Consider the following 21,841-nt stretch of genomic DNA (forward strand, 5'->3'; position numbering starts at 1 on the left):
CACCACCCTGGCACTGCAGAACTTCTTCCTCAGCTCCACTCTAACCCTGCTCTGCCTCAGCTTCAAACCATTCCCCCTTGGCCTGGCTCAGACACTCTCATGCCAAGTCCCTCTGCAGCCTTCCTGCAGGATCCCTTCAGGCTCCAGCAGGCAGCTCTGGGGTCCCCCTGGAGCCTTCTCTAGGGGGACCTGAAGATGTTTGTCCCTGCTTCTCTGCCCTCACCCCCAGCTCTGCTGTGCCCCTTGGCCTGGCTCAGACACCCTCATGCCAAGTCCCTCTGCAGCCTTCCTGCAGGATCCCTTCAGGTACCAGCAGGCAACTCTGGGGTCCCCCTGGAGCCTTCTCTAGGGGGACCTGAAGATGTTTGTCCCTGCTTCTCTGCCCTCACCCCCAGCTCTGCTGTGCCCCCAGGTCTGTCGAAGATGCACTGGTCACCAGAGCATGCCCAGTCCCTGAACCAGTGGCCCGAGCAGCACCTCGATGTCTCCTCCACCACCTCCTCACCAGCCCACAAGTCCGAGCTCTACCCCAGCACCCGGCAGCGCTTCAACTACGCCTGGGCCAACGACGACATCTCGGCCCTGACGGCCTCCAACCTGCTCAAGAGGTACGCGGAGAAGTACTCGGGGGTGCTGGAGGCGCCCTACGAGCGTCCGGTGCTGAGCGGCTACGGGGACGGAGCCTTCGCGGCAGTTAACGGCCAGAAGGGGGATGCGGAGCCCTGGCCTGGGGCGCACGGTTCGGACGGTGCCTACCCCCTCACCCCCATCCACGATGGCCTCCCCGGTGCCAAGGGGGTGGTGCCGCCCCCCGTCCCCTCCAGCGGCGGCGCCATCGGGCTCGGCGGCTCGCCCGTGGTGTCCGCCAACCTCAGCGACCCCATGTACCCCGGCAGCTCCTGCGGAGGAGCCGCTGCCAGCTCCGGTGGGCTCGGGGCATCTCAGGAGTACCCCTCAGGTTACGGTGGCACCTATTTGCCCTCCAGCTACTGCACCCAGCCGGCCGCGGCGCTGCCTCCCCCGCACCCTCCTGCTCTCCACGGCTCAGGGCTCCTGCAGCCTCCACACCCCTCGCCCGCCTTAGTGCCAGGCTACGGCTCCTCCGGCCCCATGTATAACTACAGTGCCAGCAGCTACCCGCCGCAGCCAGGATACGGCACCATCCACCCTCCCCACCCCTCCGCTTCCTACCTGCCCTCCGGCATCGCGGCGCCCACCCCCATCCCCGCCCCGCCGCCCTCCACTCGCCCACCGGGGGTGCCCAGTTACGGCTATCAGGGTGCCGGCTTGGCCCCCCTGGCCGTGCCCCCCCTTGGCACCGAGGCAGCGGGCACCCTGAAGAGGAAGGCTTTCGACATCTCGGGCAGCGAGGACGAAGGGGAAGGTCGCTATCGGAAGTACAGCTACGAGCAGCCAAAGTCTCCCTACCCCCTGCCGGACAACGGCGAGTGCCGGGGCAACGGATTCGGTGGCAACGCCGAGTCCCCCCAGGTGGCCTTCAAGCCCGGGAAGCGGCCGGCTGGGGCCGGGAACGCCGAGCAGCACGGCAGCAAGTACGGAGGGCAGGCGATGAAGAGAGTGGTGTCGCCTCCCTACAGCGCCGGGGACGCTCCGCTACGGCCCGCAGAGCCCTTCGAGAAGTTCAGCCCCCCCTTGGCCAACGGGGAGCGGGCGGCCGAGCCGGGACCCCCCTTCCCGCTGCGGCTGCCCCTTAAAGCGCCTCTCTTCGGCGGTCCGCCCGTAGAGGAGCAGCCTAAGAACGTCGACCCTCTGGTCTTGGAGCTGGTGAACACCAAGGTGGTGGAGCGGGGGCCGCCGGTGCAGTGGTCGGACATCGCCGGGCAGGTGTCGGTGAAGGCGACCCTCGAAGAGCAGCTGCTGTGGCCCATCCTGCGTCCCGGCGCCTACAGCGGTGCCAGCCGCCCGCCAAGGACCATCCTGCTCTTCGGACCCCGTGGCACCGGCAAGACCCTGCTGAGCCGCTGCATCTCCACCCAGCTGGGCTCCACCTTGCTGAAGCTCAGCGGCGCGACCCTGCTCTCCACCTGGAAAGCCGAAGCCGAGAAGATCCTGCAGACTGTCTTCTTCGTGGCCAGCTGCCGGCAACCTGCCGTGGTGCTCATCACGGAGACCGAAGCCCTGCTGGTGTCCCGGGCCGCTGAGGACGGCAACCTGCTGAGCAACCTCAAGTCCCAACTCCTCTCCTACCTGGACAACGTGGCTACCTCATCCGAGCAGAACGTGGTCGTTATCGGCACCACCTCCCGGCCCGGCAGCATGGACGAAGCCTCTCACCGACGCTTCGCCAAACGCTTCTACATCCCTCCCCCGGACAGCCTCGCCCGGCGCCAGATCCTGCATCAAGCCCTGGCTCAGCAAAGCTCCTGCCTGAGCGAACGGGAGATGACCTCCTTGGTGCAGCACACCGAGAGCTTCTCGGGCAGCGAACTGGTGCAGCTGTGCCAGCAGGCAGGCGCCGCCACCCTGCACGCTCTGCCCACCTCCTACCAGGACTTCGAGAAGGCTTTCTGCAAGGTGCGCCCCGCGGCCTCGGCCGAGGAGCTGGACCTGCTCCTGGAGTGGGACAAGATGTACGGCACCAGGCACTGACGGCAGGGACGGAGCCTCCGCTGCGGGGCCCCAAGCTTTGCGGGCTGGATTCGGGACCGCTGGACCGCAGAGTCGGGAGGGGCTGGGCTGGGGTCTTGCAGGTCCTGCTCGGAGCTGCGCCCCGGGACGGGTGCAGCCTCCCCGGGGGCGATGCGCGGGGTCAGCTCCGACGGCGCTACCGGTACCTCGGTGTGGGACCGAAACGGGGGTCTGCTTCTCCTTGGGGAGGGGGGAGGACTGAGGTAGGGTATTCCTCCTCCTCCTCCTCCTCCTCGGGGCTCGGGGAGCTGTCCCCTACCCAACTCAGGATCTCCTATTTATTATTTTCCCATTCTCCATCCCCAGAGCAGCAGCGCAGGGCTGGAGGCTCCTCAGGATCTGTGGGGTGCAGGAGCTGCCCCTTCTCTGAGCTCCCCCCACTCCCCTACCCCTTCTACCCCTTCCCCTCCCTCCCCCCCCAGTGGCTCCCATTTTTATTATTATTAATCTTTATTTTTCCACAGAAATACCTCAGGAGCATCCTGGGAGCAAAGCAGCCTCTGGCCCATGGCAGCCGTGTCTGGAATGGGGGTGGGAAAATAGGGGTGGGGGGTGGGAGGGCTGGGGGTGATCCAAACCCAAAACCTGGGGAGGGGTTTTGGGGGTGGGGGTGTGGAGGGGTGGAGTGGGGTGGGAAAATGCTGTAGAGTGTTTCATATCCTAGACTTGGGGTTGGGGTGGGGGTTGGTTATTTTTGTAAGGTTTGTAGGAATTTTGGGGTTGGGTTTTGGGGTTTTGATTGGGTTTTTTTTTGGGGGGGGAGGAGGAGTTTGGGTTTGGGTGTTGGGGTTTTTTTTTTCGTTTTATTATTGATTTTTTTTGTTCAACTACTCAGGAAAATGAAAATACCTCAGAAATATAAGAAAAGAAGGAAAGAAAAGAAAGGAAGGGAAGGAAAGGAAGGAAAGGAAGGAAAGAAAAGAAATAAAAGGAAGGAAGGAAGGAAGGAAGGAAGGAAAGAAAGAAAGAAAGAAAGAAAGAAAGAAAGAAAGAAAGAAAGAAAGAAAGAAAGAAAGAAAGAAAGAAAGGAAAAACATAAAAGAAAGGAAAGAAAGAACAGAAAAGAAAGAAAGAAAGAAAATAAAAGAAAGGAAAGAAAGAAGAATGAAAGAAAGAAAGAAAGGAAGGAAGGAAAGGAAAAAAGGAAAGAAAGAAGGAAAGAAAGAAGGAAAGAGGGAAGGAAAGAGGGAAGGAAAGAAAGAAAGAAAGAAAGAAAGAAAGAAAGAAAGAAAGAAAGAAAGAAAGAAAGAAAGAAAGAAAGAAAGAAAGAAAGAAAGAAAGAAAGAAAGAAAAGAAAGAAATAGAGAAAGAAAGAAAGAAAGAAAGAAAGAAAGAAAGAAAGAAAGAAAGAAAGAAAGAAAGAAAGGGAAATTAAATGAAAGAAAATCAATAAATAAAGAAAAGAAAGAAATAAATAGAGAAAGAAAGAAAGAGAAAGAAAGAAAGAAAGAAAGAAAGAAAGAAAGAAAGAAAGAAAGAAAGAAAGAAAGAAAGAAAGAAAGAAAGAAAGAAAGAAAAGAAGGAAAGAAAGAAGGAAAGAAAGAAAGAAAGAAAGAAAGAAAGAAAGAAAGAAAGAAAGAAAGAAAGAAAGAAAGAAAGAAAGGAAAAAAAAAGAATGTGTTAAAAAAAAACCTTTTTTATCTGCTCAGAAATGGGGAAAAAGAAAAACACAAAAACCAAAAAAGGTTTCTTTTCCAAGACTTTTTTTCCATGCCTGGCATAAAACTGCCTCAGGTTTGGGGTTGTCATTGTTGTTGTTTGGGTTTTTCTTGGGTTCTTTTGGTTTGGTTTTGGCTTCCAAAAAGGAGAAGGAGAAGAAAAACTTGAGGAGAAAAGAAACCAACAAGGACAAGAAAATAACCCCAAACCAGAAACTTGAAGCTGTCACAAGTTGAATGTATTTTGGGTGCTTTCCATGTCTCTCGTGCCAGGATTTTACTGGGATTTCTTCTTTGGTTTTGGTTGGAGTTGTTGTTGGGAATGTTGGAAGTGTAGCTTTTTGGTGGAGCAAAGGAGTCTTCGAGGGCAGGAGGAGCAGGATGGGAGCACCACTTTTGGGTCAGGTTGGATCCCTCCAGTAGGTTGGATGTGTTCAAGAGGTTGGATGTGTTCAAGAGGTTGGGTGTGTTGAAGAGGTTGGGTGTGTTCAGGAGGTTGGGTCCATCCATGAGGTTGGATCTGTCCATAAGGTTGGGTCCATCCATCAGCTTGGGTCTATCCATGAGGTTGGATCTGTTCATCAGGTTGGATCCATCCATCAGCTTGAGTCTATCCATGAGGTTGGATCTGTTCATCAGGTTGGATCCATCCATCAGCTTGGGTCTATCCATGAGGTTGGATCTGTTCATCAGGTTGGGTCCATCCATCAGCTTGGGTCTATCCATGAGGTTGGATCTGTTCATCAGGTTGGATCTATCCATCAGTTTGGGTCTATCCATGACACTGAATCCATTCAGGAGGTTGGATGCATCCATCTATCCATCTATCAGCTTGGGTCTATCCATGAGGTTCAATGCATCCACCAGGTTGGATCCATCCACCAGGCTAGATCCATCCATCAGATTGGATCCATCCATCAGGTTGGATCTGTCCATGAGGTTGGATCCATTCAGGAGGTTGGATACATCCATCAGATTGGATCTGTCCATGAGGTTGGATCCATTCAGGAGGTTGGATCCATCCATCAGCTTGGGTCTATCCCTGAAGTTGCATCCATCCACCAGGTTGGATCTATCCAGGTTAGATCCATCCCTGAAGTTGCATCCATCCACCAGGTTGGATCCTTCCAGGTTAGATCCATGCATAAGGTTGGACCCATCATCAAGCTGGATCTGCCCATGAGGTTGGACCCATCCCTGAGGTTGGACCCATCCCTGAGTTTGAATCCATCCCTAAGATTGGATCCATCCCTCCCCCCAGCCCCCATCCAGCAGCTCCCCCTGAGCTCTCCACCTGAGGCCTGGGGGGTGCAGGAGGGTGGCACCAGCATGGCACTGGCCTGGGAGTGGTCCTGTCCCAGTGCCACTTTTCAGCTGGACCTTGGGGGCCACCAAAGCTTTGCTGGGGAGGACTCTGCTGCTGCAGGGGCCTGGAGCCCACCCCCCCAAAAAAAAAAAGAAAGGGATCTTTGGCTTCCCACCCAGGCAGGAGGTGCAGGAATCATTTTCCACACTCCCCCCACTCCCCCCCCCCCCCAAAAAAAAAGTCCTCTCAGGGCTGAGTGAGCTCCGAGCTGGGTTGAAGCTTTTGGGCTTGCAGCACAAAGAAGGAGTTTTGTAATGATTGGTTTTGCTTTTGGGGTCTCAATTCCCCCGGGGGGGGGCCGTGAGGGGGGGTGGGGAACAGCTGCTCTGCAGCTGCCCTGCTCAGAGCAAGCCCAAAGCCCCTCCCCAGGAACCTCAGGGTCTGCGTGCAGGGGCCAGGGGGATGCACAGCTCCTCCCTGGGGAGGGGTCCCCAAAGGTGGGAGTGAGTTGGCTGCCAGTTGGGGGCTGCTTTCCCAGGATCTGGGAGCTGTTTTCCCAGGATTTGGGGGCTGCATTCCCAAGATTTTGAGGGTTGATATCTCAGAAGTTTGGGTCACTTTCCCAGAATTGGGGGGGCTGTTTTCCCAGGATTTAGGAGCTGTTTTCCCAAGATTTGGAAGTTTGATATCCCAGAGGTTTGCCTCAGCTTCCCAGAATTTTGGGTCAGTTTCTCAAGATGTGGGGGGCTCTTTTCCCAGGATTTGGGGGCTGCTTTCCCAAGGTTTTGGGGCTGTTTTCCCAAGATTTTGAGGGTTGATATCAGACTTTTGGGTCAGTTTCCCAGGATCTGGGGGGGTCTTTTCCCAGGATTTTGAGGGTTGACATCCCAGAATTTTGGGGCCAGCTTTGCAGAATTTTGGGTCAGTTTCTCAGGATTGGGGGGGTCTTTTCCCAGGGTTGGGGGGCTCTTTTCCCAGGATTAGGGGAGCTCTCTTCCCAGGACTGGGGAATGCTCTTTTCCCAGGATTGAGGGGGATTCTTTCCCCAGGGTTTAAGGAACCTCTTTTCCAGGACTGGGGGAGTTCTTTTCCCAGAGTTTAAGGACCTCTTTTCCAGGACTGGGGGGGGGCTCTTTTCCCAGGCCTGGGGAGGGGGGAGGGCTCTTTCCCCAGGGTTTAAGTGACCTCTTTTCCAGGACTAGGGGGGGGGGGTCTCTTGTCCCAGGTCCTGGAGGGGGGGCCTCTTTTCCCAGGACTTGAGGAGCTCTTTTCCCAAGATTTTGAAGGTTGATATCCCAAAATTTTGGGGGCAGCTTCCCAGGATTTGAGCCAAGGGCATTACCTGGTGGGGGGGGGGGATGTGTGTGTGTGTGTGCATGGAGGGGGTGGCTCATTGCGTGCACGGTAAGGGGGTGAGGATGTGTGTGTGTGTGGGAGTGGGAGTAGGGGGGGGGAGGGAAGGGAAAGGTGGTTTTGGGGGGGGCTGTGGGGATCAGCTCCTCCCAAAAGTTGGGTTCCAGAAGACTTTTTGTTTGTTTGTTTGTTTTTTTTAATCCTCTTTTTTTTCCCCCTCCCTTTTGTTAATTATTATTAATTATTAATGAATGAATTAATTATTACCCTGTCCGTACGACTTCTCTGTAACCATTTCTACCTCATTTTGTTGCAACGTCTTGTACATGGAAGTATTTAATTCCTGGCTTAAAGGAACCCGGCGGGGGGAGGCGGCGGCGGCGGCGGCGGCGGCGGCGGCGGCAGCGGCAGCGGCGCTGCTCTCGCTGGGGTTGCTCTACCTCATGAAGTGCTGTATTTTAAAGAAGGAAAAATAATGATGATGATGATGATGATGATGATGATGATGATGATGATGATGATGATGATGATGATGATGATATGATACAGTATTAAAGAGATTACCTGAAACGAGCTCCCCCCCAATCTCGGCCTGAGACAACCTCCCCCCCCCCCCCATTCCCGGCCCCCTGCAACCACCTCCAGCCCTCTTGATCCATCCCCAGCCCTCCTCAACCAGCCCCCAACCCTCCTCAGCCAGCCCCTAACCCCCCTGATCCACCCCCAGCCCTCCTCAGCCAGCACCCAACCCTCCTGCTCCACCCCCAGCCCTCCTCAACCAACTCACAGCCTTCCCAAACCAGCCCCCAACCCTCCTGATCCACCTCCAGCCCTCCTCAACCAGCCTCCAGCCTCCCTCAACCACCCCCAGCCCTCCTGATGCCAAGGGGCAACCCTGATGCCAAGGGACAACTCCAATGCCAAAGGGCAGTCCCAACGCCAAGAGGCAACCTCCACGCCAAGGGGCAACCCAGACACCAAGGGACAACCCCAACACCAAGGGGCAACCGTGATGCCAAGAGGCAGCCCTGATGCCAAGGGTAACCTTGATGCCAAGGGCAACCTTGACCCCAAGAGGTAGCCCTGATGACAAGGGGCAGCCCTGATGCCAAGGGACAACCCTGACACCAAGGGTAACTCAGACACCAAGGGCAACCCTGATGCCAAGGGACAACTCTGATGTCAAGAGGCAACTCTGGTGCCAAGAGGCAAACCAGACACCAAGGGCAACCCTGACGCCAAGGGCAACACTGATGCCAAGGGTAACCCAGACACCGAGGGCAGCCCTGATGCCAAGGGCAACCCAGACGCCAAGGGCAACCCTGATGCCAAGGGCAACCCAGACGCCAAGGGCAACCCTGATGCCAAGGGCAGCCCTGACGCCAAGAGGCAGCGGCGGCGCCAAGGGGCAGGCGCAGCGATGCTGGCAGCGGTGGGACTCGCCCTGCTCCTGCTGGCGGTGGGCGGCCAGAGCGAGGACGCGGTGGTGGGCAGCGTGGGCCGGCACACCATGAGCCGCATCGTGGCCATACTGAGCCCCGCCGAGTGCCGCCGGCTGCGGAGGTGGCTGATGGGGCCCGAGGAGGCGCTGGAGGAGCAGGCGCTGGAGCTGCTCTCGGAGGACAAGAACCCGATCCGGCCCCGGCAGCGGCGGCAGCTCCGCGGACCCCTGCGCTGCTCGGCGGAGCTGCGGCACTGGCGGGACACGGTGGGGACCGCGGTCGGTTGGGACCGGCTGGCGAGGAGCCTGCGCCGCATCGGCCGCTCCGACATCGCCCGGGAGCTGGGCAAGAACCTGAATCAGGACCGGAGCCTGGAGCTGCGCAGGAACGTGGAGGGCTACGGTCGAGCCTTGCAAGGCTTCGGCTCCGGCTTGTTGCTGCCGGGCGGGCGGCAGAGCGCAGCGCGGGGCAGGAGAGCCTCGGCCGAGCGGCTCCGGGAGCTGCGCTTCGAGCGGCTGCCGCAGCCCCCATACAGCCGCAGCCTGCTGGGCTGGGTCGGCCCCTTGCTCTGGGGGGTCCTGGGTGGCTTCTTCACCTCCGCCCTGCTCAGCCTGGCCACTGCCTACTCCTGCCGCTGCGCCGTGGCTCCGGGGCCGCCTGAACCTGGGGGGTGACCCGAACTGGGCAGCTGCCGGAGACTGCTGGAGAGCGAATAAAGCCTTGCGGAGGGGCTGAGAGTAGAGACCGACCCTGTGTGCTCCGGACAGGGAGGGGCCCACCCGGGAGGGTCTCACCCTCAGCGTGGGTTCTGCTAGAGCATGCTGGAGGAGATGCCCAGCAGCCATCCCCACCAGCCCTGGCAGCTCCGGAGGTGGCTCCGGCTGGCACTGGATGCCTTTCCCTGCCTCGACGAGCAGCCTGAGGCACTTCAGGCCAGAGGCTGGAGCTGGATGTCCTGGACCTGACTTTGTGAAGCTGTCTGAGGAGTGGGTGTCAAGGTGAAGGTGCCAGGCTCTTTTCAGTGGTGCCCAGGGACAGGACAAGGGGCAGTGGGGGCAAGCTGGAACGCAGGAGGTTCCACTTGGACCAGGAGGAGAAAATCCTTTGGTGCTGCAGCCCTGGAGCAGGCTGCCCAGAGAGGCTGTGGAGTGCCCTCTGGAGAGCTTCCAACCCTTCCTGGATGTGTTCCTTTGTGCCCTGCCCTGGGTGACCCTGCTCTGGCAGAGGTTGGACTCAGTGGTCCCCAGAGGTCCTTTCCAGCCCAACCATCCTGTGGTGCTGTGGTGGCAGCAGTCCTGATGGGCTCTGCCCCATCCAGCAGTGATGACCTGGCTGAGCTGAGGGGCTGGGGGACCTAAGGAGCTGCATGGGGTGGGGGAGGTGGTGGTGGTGGTTGCTGCTGTGCAAAGGTGAACAGAAGGACAGGGCAGGCAGGAGGAGTTGTTAAACCAAGGTGGCCAAAGCTTTTTATTGCAAATTCCAAAGTAAAAAGATGTACAGTACAAAGGAGCTCAAAGTTCAGACATCAAACTCCCAGCCCACTTCTCAACCACATCCCTCCTCCTCCTCCCTCCCTCCCCAGGCCAGCTTCAGCCTCTTCCTTCCATCGTGTGGCACAGAACAGAGAATAAAAGCCCAGGAGTGGAGGTGAAGAACAAGGGGAGGGAAGCTGTGCCCCAGGTGGGCAGCAGGAGCTGTGCTGGCTCACAAGGACCTTCCTAGCAGCACCTTTGGCACCAGCTCACAGGTGCCCAGCTCCTGCTGCACACTTCTTGGTGCTCATGGCTCTTGGTGCCCATGGCTCGAGGTGCCCTGCCCACAGCCCCCTCATTAAGCCTCACAACACCCCTGTGAGGTAGGGAAGGGGACACCCAGTTTACAGCTTGGAGGCTGGAGGGAGGTTTCCTTCCCTGTGCCCTGTGCACCCCTCAGGGAAATGCCAACAGAAGTGAAGTGGCAGAGAGGGAAATGATTTTGTTGCTGTTGTTTGTTTAAGAAGAAAGACTGAAGCCAGCCTGGGCTTTGGGTGCCAGCTGGACCTGGTGAGGTGCAGGACAGCACAACCATGCTCTGTGTCCTGCAGTGGTTTTATCTGAGCAGCAAAATTCCCATTTTGGGGCTAAATTGAACCCAAACTCTGTCAGGAAAAATAATTCCATGGTGCCATCCTCAGCCATTAACTTGCAACCACTCCAGGAGGAATTCTGCCCCTCCAAGGAGGCAGAGCCTGGACTTGGAGCTTGTGCCCTGCTCAGCATTGTGGGGCAGAGGTGGGAGAAGCTGTGCTGAGTGTGGGTCACTTGCTGCTGGCTGCAGCCTCAATCTGGGACCCTTCAGCACCATTGAGCAGCAGGACCTTGCACTTGTGCCCCAAGAGGGGGGCAGGTACCCACTGACCACTCCTACACAGAGGGTCCCACTGGGTGTGGAGTTTCTGGGGAACCCAAGCTGAGAAGAGGGGTGAGAGTCCTGAGCTCACAGTGATGTGCCCAAGCAAGGGGTGCTGCAGGAGGTGCCCCAGCACAGCATGGCCCAGAGGAGATGGCTGCTGGGGAAGGGCTCTCTGGCCACTCTTCATCTGACTTCCAGTGCAAGTGACTGCAGGGTGAGGGGCTGCAGGGAAGAGGCTGCAGGGTAAGAGGCTTTGGGGTGAGAGGCTGCAGGGTAAGGGCCAGTAGGGTAAAGGGCTGCAAGGCAAAGGGGTGCAGGGAAGAGGCTGCAGGGAAGAGGCTGCAGGACAAGAGCATGCCTGAGTCCTCCCTTGCCAAAGCAGGTCCAGCACGGCCAGCAGCAGAGCTGTCCTCTGAGCATGCAGTCAAGGGGCATCTCCTGAAGGGCACCCACCTGCCATCCACGCTGGAACACTGCACAGACATCCATCCCTCCCACTCCCCCCGACAGCATCAATCCCCACGGCCCCAGAGTGGGCAGCTCAGGATGGAGGAGAATGAGGCTGAGCCATGTTCAGCACTGAGCCCCTGCACCAAACACCCTTCCAGCAGCTCCTCCTGCAGCAGAGCAGTGCCCTGCAGCGCTCACGGTGCCCAAACACCCTTCCAGCAGCCTCTCCTGCAGCCGACCTGTGCCCAGCAGCGCTCACGGTGCCCAAACACCCTTCCAGAAGCCTCTCCTGCAGCCGACCTGTGCCCAGCAGCGCTCACGGTGCCCAAACACCCTTCCAGCAGCTCCTCCTGCAGCTGAGCTGTGCCCTGCAGCACTCACGGTGCCCAAACACCCTTCCAGCAGCTCCTCCTGCATCCGAACTGTGCCCAGCAGCGCTCACGGTGCCCAAACACCCTTCCAGCAGCCTCTCCTGCAATTCACTCGAGCCAAAAGACTTCTGGAAGGAAACTTGGAGGAGATGGAGGGGAAGGAGGAGGCAAAATAATCGGGACACCAAGACAACCTGAACCTCATAGAGTGAAAAGGGTAACCTTTATTTCATCTTCTTTTGGCTTATAGTCAACCTTAATTGTTAATCATGTTGGGTAAAGGTCATTAAGAGCCACCATGCAATTTCTAATACACTAATTAATCTTCACTATTGATCTTTTACAGCTTCAACAGGTTTGGTTCTTTTTTTGTTGTTGTTGTTGTTCCTTTAAGTATTATTTTTATTATTTTTTCCCTTTTTTTTTTTGTTTTTGTTTTTTTTTGTTTTGTTCCTGCAGAAAATGAAAGAATTCAAACTGGGGTCGTGGCCTCTCTGCACCATCAGAAGGGGGAAAAAGGAGGGGAGGGAGGGTTTAGGGTTTTGCTTCTTAATTTGGGGTTGGTTGGGTGTTGACTTCTCTCAAGGGTTAAAAATAAGTGAAGAGGAGAGAGAAAAGAACCAAAGAAAAAGCAGCAATTTTTGGTTGGGTTGGGTCTTGGAGCATCTCTCCCTCTGCCCTTGGAAGAACTCAGTCAGAAATTACCCCCCCACACACCACCCCCAAAACCGAGGAGGATTTTAGGAGTGGGGGAGGGAAGGGAGTGACTTGTCCTGATTTTTGCCTGTGCCCTTTGAACTAGCACACACCCCCTCCCCCCAACATACACCCACCTCACCCCACTCCCACAGCCCTGAACCCAGGATACGAATTCCATGCACGCAGAGAGATGCCTGGTGGCACCCACGCGGTGGCACCGAGGTCCCCGAGGCTCTTTGACCACTTTCCTGCTGTCCTTGGCTTCACCCAGAGCAGGGTTGCAGCCTCAGCCCCACTGCTTCAGCACCTGAGGGCTGGGTGCAAATCTCTGCTCCAGGAAGGAGGCTAAGAGAAGGGAAGGGACTTTGTGCAAGGGCTTGGAGAGGCAGGACAAGGAGGGGACAGAGTGAAGCTGGGAGAGGGAAGGTTGAGACTGGAGAGGAGGAGGAAACTGGTGAGAGTGAGGGTGAGGAAGACACTGGCACAGGTTGCCCAGGAAGGTTGTGGCTGTCCCCTCCCTGCAGGTGCCCAAGGCTAAGCTGAATGAGCATCCTGGGCTGGTGGAGGTGTCCCTGCCTATGGCAGGGGGTGGCTCATTGGACCTGGCTGATCTCTGAGGTCCCTTCCAACCCAAACCCATTCCACACCTCCATCACTCTATGAAAAACAACCTTCCTCTCCCCCCACCCCCCTTCAATCCCCTCCCCATGAGACTTCTGCTTTGAGCAGAGAGCACAACTCCAGCCGCAAAGCTGCCTCATTGCCACCCTCTCAGCAAGGGTTGGCACCAACAGCTGGCACCGGCAGCAGCCTCCTGCCACGAGCAGAGCTCTGGCTGAGGTAAAAAAGAGGAAAACAAACGAAAAAGAGAGAAAAAGAAACGAAAAAGAGAGGAAAAGAAACGAAAAAGAGAGGAAAAGAAATGAAAAAGAGAGGAAAAGAAACGGAAAAGAGAGAAAAAGAAACGAAAAAGAGAGGAAAAGAAACGAAAAAGAGAGAAAAAGAAACGAAAAAGAGAGGAAAAGAAACGAAAAAGAGAGGAAAAGAAACGAAAAAGAGAGGAAAAGAAACGAAAAAGAGAGAAAAAGAAACGAAAAAGAGAGAAAAAGAAACGGAAAAGAGAGGAAAAGAAACGAAAAAGAGAGGAAAAGAAACGAAAAAGAGAGGAAAAGAAACGAAAAAGAGAGAAAAAGAAACGAAAAAGAGAGAAAAAGAAACGAAAAAGAGAGGAAAAGAAACGAAAAAGAGAGAAAAAGAAACGAAAAGGGGAGAAAAAGAAACAAAAAAGAAACGAAAAAGAGAGGAAAAGAAACGAAAAAGATAGGAAAAGAAGCAAAAAAGAGAGGAAAAGAAACGAAAAAGAGAGGAAAACAAACGAAAAAGAGAGAAAAACAAACGAAAAAGAGAGAAAAACAAAAGAAAAAGAGAGAAAAAGAATCGAAAAAGAGAGAAAAAGAAACGAAAAAGAGAGGAAAAGAAACGAAAAAGAGAGGAAAAGAAGCAAAAAAGAGAGGAAAAGAAGCAAAAAAGAGAGGAAAAGAAACGAAAAAGAGAGGAAAAGAAGCAAAAAAGAGAGGAAAAGAAACGAAAAAGAGAGGAAAACAAAAGGACAACGAAAGAAAATTCTCACACCCCCCCAAAAAAAAAATCTCTCCCCAGAGGTTTTGAAGGGACCTTTTTATTTGGAAAGCACTCGAGGAGCTCGAAGGAATTTGCCAGCACAAACTCTAACCGTACCCAAAGCGTCCCCATGAGCCCAGCCTGGGGAAAGGGAGGTGGAGAAGCCAAATCCTTGCATAGAAGAGGTCAAATTATTGCACATCGGAACCCGAAAGAGAGATTCTGCTGCGAGGAGAAGTGGCAAGAAAGCTTCGGAGCTGTGAGACCTACTTGAGAGGAGGGGGAGGGAAGAAAGGGGAAGGGGGAGGGGCTGCTTCGTCTGAGTTTTTGTTCCTCTTTAGCTTTCTTTGTATGTTTTTTGTTGCCTTTTTCTTTTTGCCTTTTCCTTTTTGCCTTTTCCTTTTTGCCTTTTCTTTCCCCCCCCCTCCTGTTTCTCTCTCTCTTTTTTTCCCCCTCTCTTTGCTTGTTATTTATTTTTCTGTTTGGCTTTTCCTCTTTATTTATTTGTCTTTTTTTTTATGTCCTTTTTATTTGTCTTTTTATTTTTGGTGTCTTTTTTTTGTTGCTTTCCAACCCATTTTGGTCTTTTTTTCCCTGTTTGTCTTTTTTTTCCTGTTTGCCTTGTTAAAATATTTTTCTTTCTTTTTTCCCCTTCTCCTTTCATCTTTTTTCCTTTTCTTTCTCTTTTATTTCATTTTTTCTATCTCTTCTTCTTCCCTCCTTTCTTTCTTCCTTTCCTCCTTCCTTCCTTTCTTTCTTTCTCTTTCTTTCTTTCTTTCTTTCTTTCTTTCTTTCTTTCTTTCTTTCTTTCTTTCTTTCTTTCTTTCTTTCTTTCTTTCTTTCTTTCTTTCTTTCTTCCTTCCTTCCTTCCGTCCTTCCTTCCTTCCTTCCTTCCTTCCTTCCTTCCTTCCTTCCTCCCTCCCTCCCTCCCTCCCTCCCTCCCTCCCTCCCTTCCTTCCTTCCTTCCTTCCTTCCTTCCTTCCTTCCTTCCTTCCTTCCTTCCTTCCTTCCTTCCTTCCTTCTCCCCTCCTTTTTATTTCTTTTTCCTTCCTATTTCTTTCCCCTCCTTATTTTATTTGCCTTCCTTTTCTCTTCCCTTCCTTTTAAATTCTTTTCCTTTCCTTATTTTATTTCCCCTTCCCTTTTAGTTTTCTTCCTGTTTCTTTTCCCTTCCTTATTTTACCTTTCCCTCCTTTTTATTTCTTTCCCCTTCCTATTTTATTTTTCCTTCATTTTTAGTTTATTTTTCTTTCCTTTTTATTTATTTTCTCTTCCTTATTTAATTTTCCTTCCTTTTTATTTATTTTTTCCTTATTTCTTTCCCCTTCTTATTTCTTTTCTCTTGCTTTTTATTTTTCTTTTCCCTTCCTTCCTTTTTCTTTTCCCTTCTTTCCTTTTTCTTTTCCCTTCCTTCCTTTTTCTTTTCCCTTCCTGTTTCTTTCTTTCTTTTCCTTTCCTTTTAATTTATTTCCCCCCTTCCTCTTTATTTCTGTGTTTCTTTTTTTATCATCCCTCTTTTTCCTTTGCTGTGTGCTCTGCTTTGTGCTGCTCTCACGCCGCAGCCTGTACAGATGGATGAGCTTTGCTCTCGTGCTTTATTACACAACTGATTCCTAGGAGCAACTTGAAGGGGACCAAGAGCTGAGAGGGGAGCAAAACACCACCAAAACCCCCAACACCAACACCCCTCACCCCACCTCCCTCCAAGGTTCCCTTGTGAGTGCTGCTGGGCAGCGGCAGAAGCTGCTGGCACTGCCAGAGCCGGGGGCTGGGCAGCGCGGCTGTGGCACAGGTGGCTGCTGATGGCTTCCTGCGTGGCTTTGTTGGCTAAGTGACTCCTGGCATCGCCTGGGCTGTGAGGTCCTGCACGCTGAGCTTTGCCCAGCCAAGCTCTGCTGTCGTGGTTTGGGTTTCTTTCCTGCCGTTCCAGATACCCTGAAGCTGGTCCCTGCTCAGCCCTCGCTGCTGCTGCCAGCTGCTGCCGGAGGGGCAGCGGAGCCTTGGCGCTGCTCTGCTACCCTGCGAGCTGGCCCTGAAGCGAAGCCTCTCACCCCGGAGCGGTGGCTGAGAGCTGGCTCAGCCATGAGGACACCACGGAAAGGGATCTGGGGATGGCTTGAGTCTGGTCACTGACAAAAAGGAATGGTTGGAGCTGTTGCGGGATGGTCCTGCGGGGGTTGCAGCGAGAGGGCTGAGGCAAGAGGTAGCTCTGGGTCTTCACCCACCCTGCGGAGCCTTTCCGTGGGAGTGGAGGAAATAGAGGGAAGGAGAAGGCACCCAGCAGCTGCTGCCCCACCCTGCTGCCCAGAACGGGCTCCTCCTCCGCTGCAAACCCTCACAGCTATGGGAGCGAGGGAGCTGCAGCAGCTGCTGCCAGAGGATGAAGGACTCAGGGGGTCTGGAAAGCTCCTGAGGCTCCGTATCCCCCCCACGGCAGGAGTCCTGATGGCTGTGGGACAAAGGAATGCTCTGAGCCACGTCCCTGACCCCGAGTGGGACTATTTGGGGTAAGCTCCCCAAATTCCTGCCAGCAGAGAGAAGAGGCTGCAGGGTTTAGCACTTAGCTCAAAACCCAAAGGTGTCCACGCTGCAGGGTGGAGACTGAACCATCACTGACACCAGGGAGCACAGGACGTGGCAGGGGACTGACTGGCACTGGAGCCCTGGAGCTTGGCTTGACAGTGAAACTTCTGACAGCGAGGGTGGAAAGACCCTGGCACAGGTTGCCCATGGATGTCCCCTCCCTGGAGGTGTCCAAGACCAGGCTGGATGTGGCCTTAAGCAACCTGGGCTGGTGGAGGTTGTCTCTACCCACGGCAGGGCAGGGGTTGGAGTTGGATGAGCTTCAAGGTCCCTTCCAACCCAACCCATTCCATGACCCTCTCAAGGAGCCATTCCCAGCTTTGATCACCTCCCCTGGGATGAGGTCCAGAGCAGCATTTGAGTTTTGTTGTCTTTCAGAGTGCAAAAAGAAAAGGATGAATGGCTTGGGGGGAGGAGGAGGAGGGAGAAAAACCAAACCAAAACAAACCAAAGACAAAGCTGTTAAACATCCACACACAAAATGATTTAATCTGCTTCCTTTTGGGGTCGGTTTGGGGTTGGTTTGTTTGTCTTTTTGTTCTCCTACCGCAAGAACTTGCTAAGAACTGGGCTGGGTGAGGGCCAAGGAGGGTTTTTGGCTCCCAGTACAGTGCAGGGGTGGTCAGGGGAAGTGCTCCGAGTTTATGGCTTAACACTGCTGTGGATCGGGCACGGAGGGTCTGGTGGTGATGGTGGTGATGATGGTGGTGGTGGTGGTTCCTCATGCATGGTCCTGGTCACTGCATGCCAACATGCAAACTGCTCCTGGGCACTGAACGAGCACTTGGGGGGGTGTGGGGTGGAAATCGACCTGAGCTGACTGTAGTAGGCTGCAAGTCCCCAACTGGCACCCCCCCCCGCCCCCCAGAGCCAGGAGAGAGAGGCCATGGGGAAAGAAGGATGCAGGTAACAGAGAGCAAATAAAGGATGGCAATTAAATGGCAATTAAATGGCAATTAAATGGCAATTAAGTGGCTCAAGGGGCAACTTCTTTCTTCTTTCCCCCCCCTCCCTTTTCAATTTGTTTTTTCCTTATTTGAATTCTTTTTGTTTTTTCCCCTTTAAAAAATATTTTCTTCATTTTTCTTCATTTCTCCTCCCCCTTTTTTCTTTCTTTTCCTTTTTTCTGGGGGGGAGGGAGGGAGCTGCTTAGCTAAATGCAAACCAAACCTAATTTTACATGACCAGAAACCCTTTCACATCATCACCCTGGCAGGGGTTGGGTTTCCGCCCCCCCCCCCCCCCCCCCCCCCTTTCAACCACCACAACAACGAGGGAGGGGTTGAGTTTTCCTCCCCCTTGACCACCACAACCACCAGGGAGGAGTTGGTTTTTTTCATCCCTTTCAACCACAACCACCACCAGGGAGGGGTTGAGGTTTTTCCCCTTGGAACACAACCACCAGGGAGGGGTTGATTTCCACCCCCCCCCTTTCAACCACCACAACAACCAGGGAGGGGTTGATTTTTTTTCCCCTTGGACCACAACAACCACCAGGGAGGAGTTGTTCCCCCCCCTCCCCTTTCAACCACCACAACAACCACCAGGAAGGAGTTGTTTCCCCCTCCCCCTTTCAACCACAGCAACAACCACCAGGGAGGGGTTGAATATTTCGCCCCCTTGACCACCACAGCAACAACCAGGGAGGGGTTGACTTTTCCCCCTCTTTGACCACCACCACAAGCACCAGGGAGGGGTTGTTATTTTCCCCCTTTCACCAGCACAACCACCAGGGAGGAGTTGGTCTTTTCCCCCCTTTCAACCACAGCAACCACCAGGGAGGGGTTGTTCCCCCCCCTCCCCTTTCAACCATCACCACAACCACCAGGGAGTTGTTTTTTCCCCCTTTCAACCACCACAACCACTAGGGAGGGGTTGTTTTCCCCCCCCCTTTTAACCACCACCACAACCACCAGGGAGAAGTTGTTACTTTCCCCCTTCAACCACAGCAACCACCAGGGAGGGGTTGTTATTTCCCCCCCTCCTTTCAACCACAGCAACCACCAGGGAGGGGTTGTTATTTCCCCCCCTCCTTTCAACCACAGCAACCACCAGGGAGGGGTTGTTATTTCCCCCCCTCCTTTCAACCACAGCAACCACCAGGGAGGGGTTGTTATTTTCCCCCCTTTCACCACCACAACCACCAGGGAGGAGTTGTTTTTTAACCCTTTCAACCACAACAACAACCAGGCAGGAGCTGTTTCTACCCCCCCCACCCCCCCCCCCCACCCCACCACAACAACAACCAGGGAGGGGTTGATTTTTCACCCCCTTCCAACCACCACAACCACCAGGGAGGGGTTGTTATTTTCCCCCCTTTCAACCACCACAACCACCCAGGAGGAGTTGTTGTTGTTTCCCCCCCCCCCCCCCCCCTTTCCAACCACCACAACCACCAAGCAGAGATTGTTTCCCCCCCCCCCTTTCATCCCACACCAACCACCAAACCTCCTCTCCTTTTTTTCCCCACAACCAAACCCTTTCACCTCATCACTTTGTAGGGGGAAAGAAGAAACATAAAGGAGAAACTAAACCTCCCCCCCCCCAAAAAAAATTCATGTTGGGGTCGCTTTGGTAAAACCAAAACCAAACCAAACCCAAAACAACAGCAGCAAAACCCTCCCCTCCCCCTCCCCCCCCCCAAAATAAAACAACCCCAAAAGCTGACTCCCAGCAGCAGGTTCTGTGTCTGTCTGTCTGTCTTTGTGGGGGGGGGGTTGTGTGAGTGTGGGGGGGGTTGTGTCTGGTGTCTTTTGCTTCTTTGTCCTAAGTGGCATTGACCGCTGTGGAACATGCAGTATCCACCTGCCCCAACGATAGAAAATCCTTATTATGGGATGGGATTTTTGGTTGGGATTTAAAGGTTTGGGTTTTTTTTTTTGGGGGGGGGGAGAGGAGGAAGTTTGGGAGAGTTTTGGAGAGGGGGAGGGGGGGGTCCTTTAGACAGGTGGTGGTGGGGCACTGCCGGAGATGCGACGCTGGCATACGGTAAAGCAGGGCTAAGTTTGGTATAAGATCTTGAGAGAGAGGGGATGGGGGGGGGGGGGGGGGGGGGGGCTTGGGTGGGGGGGGGGTCTCCAGAGAGGCTCTGGGTTGGGTACAGCTCAGGGGAGTTTGTAAACAATCTGTTTTGCTTTTTTTTTTGTGTGTGTGTGTGTCTGTTTTTGTTTTAGTTCTTTGTTTGTTCTGGTTTTAATGTTTTGCTTTTGTTAATGTTTTGCTTTTGTTGTGTTTTGTTTTGCTTTTGCTGTGTTTTGTTTTTGTTTTGTTTTTGTTGTGTTTTGGGGTTTTTTTGTGGTTTTTTTTTGTGTGTGTTTTGTTTTGTTTCTGGTTTGTTTGTGGTTGGTTTTGTTTTGTTTTGTTTTGTGTTTTTTTTATCGCTTGCAAAGAGTTGAATCTGTACAATTCTGGTACAATCCTCAGCACTGCTCTGTCCCCCTCAGCACTTGGACTCCCTGACGTCTTTTGGTCTCTTGGCTCGCTCTTTCCTCCCCTCCTCCGCCCGCTGCTGCTTCTCCTTCTCGGGTTTGGTGACGCTGTCGTAGGAGGGCAGGGACGCCGTGGAGGGAGTCCCCTCCTTCTTCTCCCTGTTGGCTCCTCCGTTCTCCAGGTTTTTGGAGATAGGCCTCCTGCTGATGAAGCCTCTCCTGGCCAAACGGACCCTGTAAGCCCTCTGGATAACCACCGCCGAGACCTCCTCCTGCTTGCGGCGCAAGGTGGTGGTGATTGGCTCGTAAGACACTTTGGAAGGGTTGGAAGCCACAAACCTCTCCTCCATCTGCTGCCTCAGGATGTCCAACTCGCCGCTGTCCCCCAGGACGCGTTTGGTGAAGGCAAAGAGGATATCTAAACAGTGGATCCTGTCCCCACTTACCATAGGCAGGTCCATGGCGATGAGTTCGATGGTGTTGGGCTTGGGGACCCGCAGGGGGTGCTCCAGGGCGTCGGCGAAGTCTGCCAGCTTGCTGTACTCGATGAACTGAGTGGCGTCGGGGTCGAACTTCTCCCAGATCTCGTAGAAGGTCTCGAAGTCGTCCTCGCTCAGCGGGTCCGCGCTCTCCTCCGTCGCCACGCTGAAGTTCTCCAGGATGATGGCGATGTACATGTTGACCACGATCAGGAAGGAGATGATGATGTAGCTGACGAAGAAGAAGATGCCCACCGAAGGGTTGCCGCAATCCCCTTTGAAGCCGCTGCCGGGGTGCTCCTTGTCCAGGTCGCAGTCGGGCGGCCGGTTGAGGATGGGCAGCAGGAGGCCGTCCCAGCCCGCCGAGGTGGTGATCTGGAAGAGGCAGATCATGCTGTTGCCGAAGGTCTCGAAGTTGAACATGTCGTCGATGCCGGCCTCGTGCTTGACGTAGGCGAAGTTGGACATGCCAAAGATGGAGAAGATGAACATGACCAGGAAGAGCAGGAGGCCGATGTTGAAGAGGGCAGGCAGGGACATCATTAAGGCAAAGAGCAGGGTGCGGATCCCTTTGGCTCCCTTGATCAGGCGCAGGATCCGCCCGATGCGGGCCAGGCGGATGACGCGGAACAGGGTGGGGGACACGAAGTACTTCTCGATGATCTCGGCCAGGAACATTCCTAGAGGGGAAGAGAAGGGCTGAGGGTGAGCGTGGAGGTGCTTGGTCTGCTGCCCAAGCTAGTCGAGGGGGTGGGCAGCACAGAACAGCTTGGGCGGTGATGATGGTCAGAGGGAGGGTTGGAGAACCTCCCCTGCGGGCACAGGCTGAGGGAATTGGGGCTGCTCAGGATGAAGGCTCCAGGGAGAGCTTAGAGAAGCCTTTGTAGGGGCTCCAGGGACAGCTTAGAGCAACCTTTGCAGGGGCTCTAGGGAGAGCTTAGAGCAGCCTTTGCAGGGGCTGCAGGGAGAGCTTAGAGCAGCCTTTGCAGGGACTCTAGGGACAGCTTAGAGCAGCCTTTGTAGGGGCTGCAGGGAGAGCTTAGAGCAGCCTTTGTAGGGGCTGCAGGGAGAGCTTAGAGCAGCCTTTGCAGGGGCTCTAGGGACAGCTTAGAGCAGCCTTTGTAGGAGCTGCAGGGAGAGCTTAGAGCAGCCTTTGCAGGGGCTCTAGGGACAGCTTAGAGCAGCCTTTGCAGGGGCTGCAGGGAGAGCTTAGAGCAGCCTTTGCAGGGGCTCTAGGGAGAGCTTAGAGCAACCTTTGTAGGGGCTCCAGGGACAGCTTAGAGCAGCCTTTGCAGGGGCTCTAGGGACAGCTTAGAGCAGCCTTTGTAGGGGCTGCAGGGAGAGCTTAGAGCAGCCTTTGCAGGGGCTGCAGGGAGAGCTTAAGCAGCCTTTGCAGGGGCTCTAGGGAGAGC

General features: G+C 54.4%; 2 protein-coding genes across 6 annotated transcripts in view; one reads left to right on the forward strand and one right to left on the reverse strand.

Annotated features, from left to right (window-relative positions):
• Positions 1-395: 395 nt before the first annotated feature.
• Positions 396-3,189, forward strand: FIGNL2 (fidgetin like 2). The gene has a single exon (XM_064141556.1). It carries the CDS (start codon positions 424-426, stop codon positions 2,608-2,610), a length of 2,187 nt encoding a protein of 728 aa, XP_063997626.1. The 5' UTR covers positions 396-423; the 3' UTR covers positions 2,611-3,189.
• A 15,765-nt stretch (positions 3,190-18,954) lies between these two features.
• Positions 18,955-21,841, reverse strand: part of SCN8A (sodium voltage-gated channel alpha subunit 8) — a 69,532-nt gene continuing 66,645 nt past the window's right edge. For all 5 annotated transcript variants that reach the window (XM_064141577.1, XM_064141575.1, XM_064141576.1 and 2 more), the window contains one exon: positions 18,955-21,109. In XM_064141577.1, coding sequence (XP_063997647.1) covers positions 19,962-21,109 — 1,148 coding nt within the window. In that variant the 3' untranslated portion in view covers positions 18,955-19,961. The remainder of the gene's footprint in view (positions 21,110-21,841) is intronic.

This window comes from Pogoniulus pusillus, unplaced genomic scaffold (assembly GCF_015220805.1).
Source record: "Pogoniulus pusillus isolate bPogPus1 unplaced genomic scaffold, bPogPus1.pri scaffold_58_arrow_ctg1, whole genome shotgun sequence".
Lineage (NCBI taxonomy): Eukaryota > Metazoa > Chordata > Aves > Piciformes > Lybiidae > Pogoniulus > Pogoniulus pusillus.

Bases quoted from the DNA above. Each gene is read 5' to 3' on its own strand.
- FIGNL2 (XM_064141556.1), top strand. From the start codon at position 424: ATGCACTGGTCACCAGAGCATGCCCAGTCCCTGAACCAGTGGCCCGAG.